This window comes from Hemiscyllium ocellatum, chromosome 10 (genome assembly GCF_020745735.1).
Source record: "Hemiscyllium ocellatum isolate sHemOce1 chromosome 10, sHemOce1.pat.X.cur, whole genome shotgun sequence".
Taxonomy (NCBI): domain Eukaryota; kingdom Metazoa; phylum Chordata; class Chondrichthyes; order Orectolobiformes; family Hemiscylliidae; genus Hemiscyllium; species Hemiscyllium ocellatum.
In genome coordinates, this window is record NC_083410.1 from 38839699 (window position 1) to 38851947 (window position 12249).

A 12249-nucleotide genomic window follows, 5' to 3' on the forward strand; every position below is an offset into this window, starting at 1 on the left:
ATCTCTTCTTTGATGGTGAGATGGCCTCCAGCCCCAACAGAGCATTCACATGGACAACCAGCACTACACTAAATTTAGACTTCATACCGGAAATGGTCTACCCTATTTAATGCGATGCTTTGACCCAGATGTTATCCAGGCTTCAGCTATCCAAAGCAATTTGAAAAGCAAGTACAAGGTGTGAGAAAGGCAGAGAGAGAAATAGGACAGGAGGGAGAAACAATATGACAGGCAGAATGGGAAAGAAAAACAGGAGTGTAAGAACGTGATACAGGCAACAAGAGGATGAAAGGAGAGGGCAATAAATATAAATTGAGAGGGAGACAGGGAGGGAGAGTGCGAAAGTGATGAACAGATAGAAAGAGAGGGAGAAAGTGAGAAAACTGAACAAGCCTGAACAAGGCCAGACAAAAACTGAGGACAGCTTTCCTGTTATTCCTGCGCTCATTTTCTTGATGTAATGAATTTCTCATCATTTTTCAAAAAGTCAAATCAGTGCACAGCAGGTCATCCACAGCACCTCACCGAAGGGTCCCAGTTTAGCACTTAAACTGAGATCAGCTACCACCCGAGAAAGCACAGCCTTCCTCGCACTTCCTCGACAAAGGAAATGTTTGTTGTATTTATTGTGGTGATGTGAATAAATTTAATGCGATGACAGGCATCAGTCAGCAGAGAGCATAACAGATCCCAAAGAATTAGCAAATCTTCGGAACACCTGTGCAGCTTCTTATGCTAATTATGAAGCAAGGTAACTACAGACAATCTGGGTTTATTTCAGTTCTGTTTGACAATGAATGGCTTTTCTGTCCTTTCTATTCCCAGCTCTGAACTTCACAATCAATCATCACTCGCCTCCCTTTGCTATACAGCTGCAGTGAAGCGGTAAGCGACAGACGCCCATTTCAAATCAAACAACCCACAGCCAGCCAGAAAGACTGGACAACCCGATTTCAGTCAGCCTCGAGTCTGCCCACAACCCCAACCTGTTCAGAATTCATCTTTACAATACCCAAATGTTTTTATTTTGTCTTCTTATTCAGGTGGATGGAATGTGACAGATTTGAACATTACAACATTAAACAAAGAATGCAGTGACTCTGAGACACACAGGAAATGCAATGTGAACTTTTGTTGTGCTTGGTTTTTTTATTAAATGCATGCTGTACACGGGAGAGTTAACAGGAACGAGTGAAAGATAAAAGGCTGGTTTCTAATGAAGGGACCTTCCCAAACGTTTAAGCTGTCTTTTATCCTTCTGGTGCTGACAGACCAGCTATGAATTTCCAGTATTGGTCTTTTTTATTTCTTTGGACAAATTTTGTGTGGTAGTTGCTCATGTTAAGTCATGGCTATGCTGTTTTATTCGTAAAGCAAGACAGACTTATTGGGAGGAATTTAACTATCTTCACTATCAAGCTGGGAATTGGTTTACCTCAGTTGGCTGGCTTGTTGGTTTATGGAGCGGTGTGATGCCAAATACCATTTGAGGTTACCATGAAGGACTCGCCTTCACAACCTTGTCCCCTGCCTGAGGTCTGGTGGTTCTCAGGTTAAATCACCACCAGTTGCTTCTCTCAAATGAGAGCAACCTCCATGGTCTGGTGAGACTATGGAGGCATGACAACTGTAAAGCCAGTGTTCATGACATCTCCCCGCCAATTCAGTGAACAGGAGACCCGTCCAACTGGACCAGCGGGCAGACTGCACACCCACAGAACCAATGGGAAAAGCCAAGGTTCTGAGTGGCAGATGTCCTCACTGAGAGATGGACACTGCCACTGTAAATGGTGACTGGGAGAATGCCCCAAGATGCCAGGTTCCCTATGGAGACTTAAAAGCTTCAAATGAATGATGGATACAGCTCCTATCCCATCATTGTAGATAATGGGGTGACTGTTAGCCACAGCTTCAGTCCTCTAGTACCTCCGACTCTGCAGGGTGGGTAGGAGGCAATTTAAAGAAGGTCTACAATCAGGAGTTACAGACCCTTCTGTCCAACCAGTCCGTTTCGAACATAATCCTAAACTAAACTAGTCCCACCTGGCTGAACCTGGCCCATATCCCTCCAAACCTTTCCTATTCATGTATTTATCTAGGTGTCTTTCAAACTTTGCAACTGAATCCACATCCACCACTTCCTCAGGAGGTTCATTCCACATGCAAACCACCCTCTGTAAAGAATTTGCCCCTTCTGTCATTTTTAAATTTCTCTCCACTCACCTTAGAAATATGCCCCCTCGTCTTGATGTTCCCCCACCCTCGGGAAGGGACACTTACCATTAACGCTATCTACACCCCTTATGATTTCTGGCTCTCTTGCATGGCAGATAAGTGTAAATATATATAATATATATATGGCACACACAAGTATCTTGGAGAGACACCTTCCCAACTAGAGGATGTGCAGAGCTGAGAAAAAGCATTCTGCAGTGTGACTAACAAGAGAAACATCTGGATCAAAGAGCATCTCAACTTGCAACCTGAATACAGAAACCTATTCACATCAAACCTCTAACTAACTACTCAAATTATTTGTTTTTAATTAAAATAAAGTAGCTTCAAAGCAGAGCAGCTGAAAGTCCGATATATAGATACAGACTTATAATTTCAAGACCAGTTGTCAGGGGTTACAAATATCTGTAAATATTTTTGGTAGAGTGATAGATGGGTTTATGAATGTGAATTGTACACATAGCATATGTGGTGTTTGCATAGATTGTTATGTGCTTTAAAAATTAATTGTGGGTTCAGACCATTACAGGGTCCAGACACCACCCTTGCCAGCAACTCATCCATAGGTGCAATGTTGTGTGAGGCAGCCTCCAAATTAGCCAGTTCTATGATGGCCATCCAATTACAAATGGTAGACTGGTTCTTGAGGCTTCAAACCCAACCCAATGGGCCTGCATCCTGGACAATAGAGGAGAGCAATGACGCAGTAGGATAGTGAGTGCGAGGACATCACCATCTTGAGGCACGTTCTGAGAATGTGTTAGATTTTTATCATTAAAATGTGAGCACAGCTGCTAATTCACCCTCTGGATTAAAACATACTCCCAACTCCTCTCGGTGCTCTGACCCCTGTGCCGCTGATGGATGGGGCAAGTAAAGAAACCCTTTGAGCCACCACAGCCAACAGCTGGCAAAGAACCACCAGTACCACCTGGACTTTGGCTTCACTGAGAATCCAGCTGCCACCAGGATCTACTTGAATAGGCTGCCCACTGCTGTCCTTACCGGTTTCAACAATCCAAGACAGAATCAGACAGAGATAGGAACATGCCAGATAAATGAACCATGTGGTTTTTACAACATTTTTTTCAGATACTTTCTTTGAGCCTACCTCTGTGTATCCAGGAAGATTCAAGCATGACATTTCAACTTTCTTATTAAAGCTACTTTTTCTGGCTCCCCACTGCACATATGAACAAATGCCTGGACTCACATGTATACACTAGCCTGTTGTCACACAGACATGCACACACACCGGCGTGTTCACACATGGGAATATTGGCACATCGGAAGATATGTTTTATTGTTTTTCAGATGAAAGAACTGATTGAGAATTGTTAATCTATTCTTCAGGTCAAAAAACAAATTCAAATTGTTCTTTATAGAAATTTGTAAACAACATTGTGTATTTACACACTCAACTTATCAGGAGCATTGGTTGTCGGTGGCCTGTTTGTTGACTGCACAGTACTTTTCAAATTGTTGGTTGGTTTCAAGTAACTTAGAGGAAACATCGCTCGCAATTACTTCATGTCTTTCACAACCTCAGCAATTCCTAAAGTGCTCGGTGGCTATTTTGATAGGTTTTTTTTAAAAACAGTGGAACTGACCACTATATTAGTGTAGAAAAATGCACCTTTACTTTGTTGACAGGAATGCCTCAAAACAGAAACAAAAAACTGCCAGATTTCAAGATAAATATTAATCAGAACTCCAGGAAAATTCCTTTTCTCTTGTTCAAAATACTGCCATGCCATATCTTATATCCACTACAGGACACATGCTTGATTTATATCAAGCATCTAAATATTTGCACCTCTAACAGTGCAGCACTCTCTCAGTGTGGTATAATGTATCAGCATAGATTTTTGTCTCCATTGTTTCTATATTAGGACTTGAATCCACTTGCTTCTGATTCAAAAGCAAAAATGCTGACATTAGGTAAATGCTGACATCTTGAAAGAGAGCAGCTTACTTTTCATTTCATCACCCACATGGATCCTGTCTTTTTGTAAGGTATGTGGAACATTATTTGTTCCAGTCCTTCTCAGGACCCCACCCACAACTCTTTCTCTAGTACATTGATGACATATTTATTGGTGCTTCTTGTTCTGATCCAGAATTGTAAAAATTCATTAGTTATGAAAAAGAGTCACATCAGACTCTGAAACGTAAACTCTGTTACTCTCTTCATAGATGCTTCCAGACCTGCTGGGTTTATCCAGTATTTTCTGTATTTGTTTCATTTTTCTTTTTCATCTTATTCTGTGAAGAGGCAGATCCTGCTCCTACATTTTGGTGTTCAATAAATTGTGGACAATGTGCTCTTTCATGGCCACGCAGTGAAACAGTGTTGACCTATTACATTACTCCCACTCCTCCTACCCCACAGCCTACAATCACATTGAATAGAGCACAGAAAACTGGACCTAAATAGAAAGTTCCTTGACAACATTGTTCAGGTACAACATGGATTTTGACACAAACATCCGTCTCAAACATCAAAAAGGTTTGTTACTTAAATTCACAGCATTATCAAAATAAAATTACTCAACATGGCTTGCTATGAAATAAAATGAAAGGTATATTTTTCTAAGCCATCCACAGAATTGGACTAAGTACAGACATAATATCGCCCCACCTATTCGCATACCAGGATTAAAATATGTAACATTACTTTATAATTATTTTCCTTTGTACACCGTGCTTTCGTAGAGCTCAAACCACAAACTCGTTTCAAAATTCTTTGAACATTTAAATCAATGAAATAATCTGTCTTGAATAAAAGATCCTTTTCCCCCTCCATTCAACCTGATGCTCAAACAGTATGCTTAGCAGTTTTGTAGTTAGCGTAATCAAAGCTGCCTTACCAGACGTTTGGCTTCTTGTGACATTCTGCAGATATAACCCACTCTTGAACAGGTACAGAACTTCCTCTAGCTGAGTCAGTGTTTCATCTATACCCCAGCGTAACTCCCCTGCAAAACAAACAATGTTTCAGTTAAATGTTTTCTTTTATCCTTCAATCATTGAGTACAATGTAACTTTCTCTTTTCATTTTAGCTTTTCAACATGGTGATGCTGCTCTGAACAATTTCCTCTTGTCTTGCTTCTGAGACCCTGCATTCAAACTGTTTGAATTCAATACTCATTGTACTCATTGTAACGATTAGTTAGTTTTTCTATTCTTTCCACAGGGCCTTACAAACTATCGAGACATTTAGCCACTACTTTCTTATTTTCACTGCCTTCAATTCTTCTCATGATTGCATTGTAGACCTCAGATCTTCACCTAGGCTTCTCCATTCAAGAAATCAAACACAAATCTGATGTTCTGGACTATGAAGTGGCAGGGGTAGGGGCAGCTAGGCAATGGGTCCACCTCCTGATCTCAATTATGCTATAGTTTGGCAATGCACAGGAGGATACAGGCATCTCCATAGTAGAAAACAGACAACAGTGTATTAGGTATTAAAGTTTCAATCCTTCTTAACTGTAAAATGGCATTTGAGTATATCTTTGATTTAGATAATAAAGGTACATTAAATTATGCAGACAAAAAGAAGAGAAAAAGGGAAACTAGGTTGTTACAAAAAAAAATACATATGATGTTTCGAGTTTTATATTACTTTCATTGAAATGTATTCATGCATCAGGAATGTCACAAACCATCGGCTACAGCCAGAGACACAGTCAAAAGCCTTTGCTCCAACAGTTGCATTTGGTTTGCTAATTTACAACTAACACCATGTGGAGTATTTGCATATGTGGAGTAAGCTGCAACTCCAGGATGTGCTTATTATGTTGTATCATTTGGGGATATTATAAGGTTTAGGGTTGTTAAGATATAAAATACTTTCAATTCAAATATTTTTAAATTTATAACAATAGGGTCCTTAGTTGTGTTTGACAGTAATAATAACCTTTAAAACTTACCAATGTGTTATTAATGTCCTTGAGAGTGCCATTGGCATTATAAGCATGATATCCAATAATGTTATCTATTCTTTCTCAATTACATACACATATTGGTAGAAGTGAGTCCCATCTCTGTACTTCTCATGTTGAGTTGACAAATTCCTCTCCCAACCAAGTGCATGTGAAAGAGGGATGCCAAAGATCGAGTGACTAAATGGCATTGCCTTCTAATTTCTTCTTCCTCACTCCCACAATAGTCCACCGTCTTCCAAGTGAAAACTTGAATTTATGAAACACTGGCACCCAGGACTTGTTCCAATGGGATGGCTCCACCTGACTTTACTGGGATCAAAGTCCTTGCGAATCGCATAATTTCATTTTGGAGTGGCACAGTGGCTCAGTGGTTAGCACTGCTGTCTCACAGCACCAGGGACCGGGTTTGATTCCCACCTCGGGTGACTGCCTGTATGCAGTTTGCACTATCTCCCCGTATTAACGTGGGTTTCCTCCGGGTGCTCCGGTTTCCTCCCACAATCCAAAAGATGTGCAGGTCAGGTGAATTGGCCGTGCTAAATTGCGCATAGTGTTAGGTGCATTAGTAAGGGGTAAATATAGGGTAGGGGACTGTGTCTGGATGGGTTACTCTTCGGAGGGTTGGTGTGGACTTGTTGAACTGAAGGGCCTGTTTCCATATTCTAGGGAATCTAACTTAATCTAACCAGGGCTGTAGATAGGGCTTTAAGTAGTAGGCAGGAGGATGAGATTTAGTTGCATGGAAAATAACAGAATCAAAGATGAAGGGAAGGTAGGATTGTTGGTTATGATGGGGTTGATTGTTAACAGAAGTTGTTGTGGTTATGTCACCATAGTTTTACCAGATCAGATAAGGGGGCTGCTGTATCATTAGAGAGAAGCAACAGATGGTGATTTAACCTGAGGGCGATCAGGCCTCAGACAAGGGAAGAGGTTGAGAAGGAGAGTCCTCCATGGTAACCACAAACCAGTCAGGGATAATGAACCCACGCTGTTGGCATCATACTGCTCTACAAACCAACAATACAGCCACCTGAGCTAAACCGATTCCCAAAGGAAGCTAAGAGGAAGGTGCAAAATGTGTGAATGTCATCTTGTATCAACAAACAACAAAAATGCAGGGAAACTTGACAATACAACAAGCTTAAAGGCTTTGTATCTGAATGCACAAAGCATTCAGAATAAGGGAGATGAACTGATGGTACAAATGGAGGTAAATCTAAGATACAAGGATTTTAAATTAGTTATATGTACGGAGAGCTCAGGAGAGGTTATTAAAGTTTCCACAAGTAAAGGGACAGAGAGCATGGCAAGAGTCAGAAATCTACCTCTAGGTACAGGAAATAAGGGGGCAACTATGAGAAGGGGAGCAGTCAATGCAGGACTGAGAGTGTTGTAATTAAATGCAAACAATGTACAAAATAAGGTAATGAGCCCGCTCGCAGATCGAAATTAGCAGGTATGATGTGGTGGGCAACACAGAAACATAGCTGCAAGGGGAACCAGGCTGAGAACAAAACATCCAAAGATATCAAAAGGACAGGCAGATGGGCAGAGGGGCGCAGAGTTACCTTGTTAGAAATAAATGAAATTAAATCAATAGCATGGGATATAGAGTCAGAAGGCATAGAATCAGTGAGGATCGAGTTGAGGAACTGCAAAGGGGAAAAGACTCTGATGGGAGTTATGTAATGCCTCCTAGCAGTAGTCAGCACATAGGGCAGAAAATAAATTAGGAGTTAGAAAAGGCATGTAAGAAAGGCACAATTACAATAATCGTGGGGGACTTCAATGTATAGTTGGACCGGGAAAGTCACGTTGTTTGGAGATCCCAAGAAAAGGAAATTGTGGAATGTCTATGAAATGGTGTTTTGGAGCAGTTTGTGATAAATTCTGGATTTGCTGATATGTAATGAGGCAGACTTGATAAGGGAGTTTAAGGTAAAGGAACTCCTAGAGGATGATGACCATAATATGATAGAGTTCACCCTGCAGTTGTAGAGGGAGAAGGTGGACTGGTATGTAACAGTATTATAATTGAGTAAAGGGAACGACAAAGACATGAGGGAGGAGCTGTCCAGAGTTGATTGAAAGGGGAGCCTAGCAGGTAAGTCAGTGAAGCAGCAACAACAGGAGGTCCTGGGGGAAATTTGAGAGGCACAGAAGAAATTTATCCCAAGGTAGAAGCAACTGTTTTCTAAATGGAGAAGTACTTCATAAAACTGAAGCAATAAAGGGATTTAGATGTCCTATTTCAAGATTCTCTTACAGCTAACATGCAGGTTCATTTGGCAGTTAGGAAGGCAAATGGTCAGTCCGCATTTGGAATTTTGTGTGTCGTTTCAAACCCTGTACCTATGGATGGATGTGCTGACATTGGAGGAGTGTCCAAAAGAGTTTGCAAGAATGATGGAGGATAAAGGGCTTGTCATATGAGAAGCAGTTCAGGATTCTGGGTCTATACTCGGTGGAGTTTAGAAGTACAAAGGGGGAATCTTATTGAAACTCACAGAATACTGAGAGGCCTGGATAATGTGAATATGGAGACGATGTTTCCACTGGTAGAAGAGACTTGCACCCAAGGACACAGCGTCAGAGGGAAGGGATGACTCTTTTAACTGAGATGAGGAGGGATTTCTTCAGCCAGAGGATGATGAATCTATGGAACTCGTTGCCACAGAAGCTCAAGTCATTGACTACATTTAATATAGAGATAGACAGGTTCTTGATTAGTAAGGCGATCAAAGGGAGAAGGCAGGAGGCTGGAGTTGAGAAACTTTTTAGCCATGATCAAACAGTGGAGCAGACTCAATGGGCTGAATGTCCTAAATCTGCTCTTATCTCTAATGGTCTAATGTAATGACATAAACAGTCTCAAGTGCCAGTGTGTGTGTTGGTGAAAGAAGTGGCTGAATGGCACCTTTTGCTGCAGTATCACACATGGAAGTTCTGGATGTTTGTGACAAGATACATTTATGTTTGAAAGATTGAAACATGTTTGCACCTGTTTTGCAGCAAGCAAGTATTGTTTGAAATACCAAGCTACTGATAAACACCATAAAGGCGATATCTTTATACGATCCATTTACTGAATGGACCATTTCCAAAGAATTGGACTTCATACAGGTAGAAAGTTGCATATTTTGTTCTATAATCAGTGTGGATCTAAAGCTAAATTGAGTGAGAATGAATCATTGTAGCCAAGTTTTTCTTGCAAACATATAATTAAAACAGGATATGAACCTTTATAAGCCTGTAACTTATCTGTTACTTGTTTAAAGGAGACAATTTAAATTGGTACTTAGGATAGGAATATGGAGTTAAATTTTCCCATTTCCAGTTGTGGGTGAGTGAGTTTTGTGGTGTCCGGTCAGACATGTTTCAGGGGAGTTTCCTCATGTGCTTTTCCACTTTCCATCTCAGCAATGTCATTTGGGAACAAGGAGGATGTGCTCACCTCTGGCCAGACTTTCCAGCTTCCACACCTCTGTTGAACTATTTCAAGCCCAGCTGCACACCACTAAAGACATTGCCAACCAGAAGTGACTTCCCAGGCTTCAGTGTGCTCAATCCTCAAAATGTCTCACAGAAAAGTCAAGCTATTCCCCACATGCAGGGCAGAGGGACCAAGGTTTTGGCGGATGCAATAGTGGACATGAGGTCCTTTTCCCTGCTGACCACCAAAGGTGACTAGCCAGCCCAAAGAGAGTTTGTTGTATGGCTCGCTACTATGTTCTGAGTGAAAAGGAGGTGCAGCAGTGCTGAAAGAAAGCCAATTATTTCCTGTCCTATGCATACTTGCAAATTCCCTTCATTCCCAAAAAAACCTTTTGATTATTCCATAACCCAAACTTCAAAAAGAATGAGAGTCCAATTCTGTTTTAGCCTTTGGTTTCAAAAATAAAGGAAATTATATAACAAAATGGGAGCAGCTCTTTGTCTGTGTTCGTTGTGAGGACAGTCTTACTTATACCAATTCAATCCAACACAAAACTTGGGATTGATAATGGTGTGCAGGATGTTAAAAGGCTTCACGTCAATTAGACAAGTTGACTGAATAGGCAAATGCCCGGCAGATGTAGTATTTATTGATAAATGTAAAGTTATCCACTTTGGTAGGAGGAAAAACAGAATGGCAATTAAATAGTGATAACTCAGGAAATGATGTACAAAGGAACCTGGATATCCTTGTCCATCGGTCACTAAAAGGAGGCATGCCAGTACAGCAAACAGTTAGGAAGGCACTGCAAGAGGGTTTGAGTATTGGAATTTGGAAGTCTTACTGCAGTTATGTAGGGCCTTAGTGAGACCACACATGTAATATGATGCGCTGTTTTAGTTTCCTTATCCAAGAAATTATAAACTTGCCTTACAGGGAATGCAGCGAAGATTCACCAGACTTACTTTTGGGAAAGCAGGATTGTTGTAAGAAGAGGGATTTAGTCAGCAGGGTGCGTACTTACTGGAATTTGGAAGAATGGGATGGGATTTCTTTGAAATACATCAGGTTCTTATGGTGCTTTGTTTCTGTTACAAATGATTTTCTCATTGAGAAAGACAGCTGATCCATAGAAACATCAGCAACTGGAAGTTCCCCGCCATTCAACACATCATCCTGACATGGAACTACATCAACATTTCTTCATTGTCATTGGATCAAAATCCTGGAACTCTAATACTAACAGCATCTTCAGTGTCCCCCACTCCAAAGACGGCGGTGGTTCAAGAAAGTAACTCACCATCACTGTCTCAAAAGCAATTAGGAATGGTACTGATAAGTACTACAAAGGCTGTATCTAATCCACCTTATCTAATCTTGATATCTAATGCAAAATATCGAACTTTGATCTGGCCAATAATGCCCATATTCCATGAATGAATAAAAATAAAATAAAGAAATTGCCTAGTGCCTCAGATTTAAAATGCATGGCATTGTGTTTAATTCTGGAGTCTCCTCTATCCTGAGAATTCTCCAGGTTCTCTGCTTAAAACTCTATCTCAGTCTCTTGAGTCCTCCCTTCCCTTCTAACCTGTATAATAGAAGGATATGTCATTCCGAGGGAATGGAAGAACGTTTTATAGAATGACTCTCGTCACTGAACCTTTAGTATTTGACTCAACAACAGATGGTAGTTGAACCAGTGAGTTCCCCCTGACCTCAATACCCACCCAACCCCCATCGTTCCCACACCTCCACCCCCATCTGATTGAGAAAGGGATTTGCAATGTTAAGCTGTACTATGCATTGCGGCTGGACCTCCTACCCATAGTGACAAACCCACATGCTGACTTATTAATGAACTATTCATGATACAGCAAATAATGATGCCGGTCAATTTAGACAAGGTGACAGAATGGGCAGACAAATCCATTTCATTTGGTGTAAATTGGAAAAAGGCCACAACAAGTGGGACTGACTGCTAGAGCAGAAATTGTTAACTGTAGTGGCCTTAGCCAGCAGTAATCTTTGATTTATGATAGTCTGATTATGTTCCTGGCAGCCATGCCTGCAGTAGACTGGGTCTCACACAATGGAACTGCACCTCCATCACCTTTGTCCCGGCACCAACCTCTCCTCCTTTAAAACCCTTCTTATAATGTACGTATTTGTCCAAATATTTTGGTCACCTTTCCTAATTTCTTCATTGACGTAATGCATACTTTTCTTTTAGTCCTCTGTGAAACACCTTTTTTTTCTTTAAATTGACAGCGGATAAATAAATGTATGTTATCAGCAATGTTGTTTGCTGTTGCTAAATTGCGCAAGCTAAATCAGGAGATCACATTAGATAAAATACAAAGGAGCAGCTGGAAAGCAATCAAAACAACATTCGTGGCTGTAAGTGGCTTGCTCTGTGCATAGAAACATATTCAATAAAGAAAGGGTTTATGTGATCATAAAATATAAAGCTTTAATAATAAACGTGACAGTGTTATCAAGATTATAAAGCCAATTTGTGTTTTTATTACTCTAGTTACTTATACCTTCAATCCTAATCTACTGTAATTACAGAATTCTGATACTCCACTTATCCAAAACATTTCTAAATCTACATTATGTAA

At 40.6% G+C, this 12249-nt stretch overlaps 1 protein-coding gene across 1 annotated transcript in view; it reads right to left on the reverse strand.

The window, feature by feature from the left end:
- The window catches only part of pkdcca (protein kinase domain containing, cytoplasmic a), a 53764-nt gene that overhangs the window by 24123 nt on the left and 17392 nt on the right, over nt 1-12249 (reverse strand). Inside the window, exon 5 of the mRNA XM_060831411.1 lies at nt 5106-5213. Coding sequence (XP_060687394.1) covers nt 5106-5213 — 108 coding nt within the window. The remainder of the gene's footprint in view (nt 1-5105; nt 5214-12249) is intronic.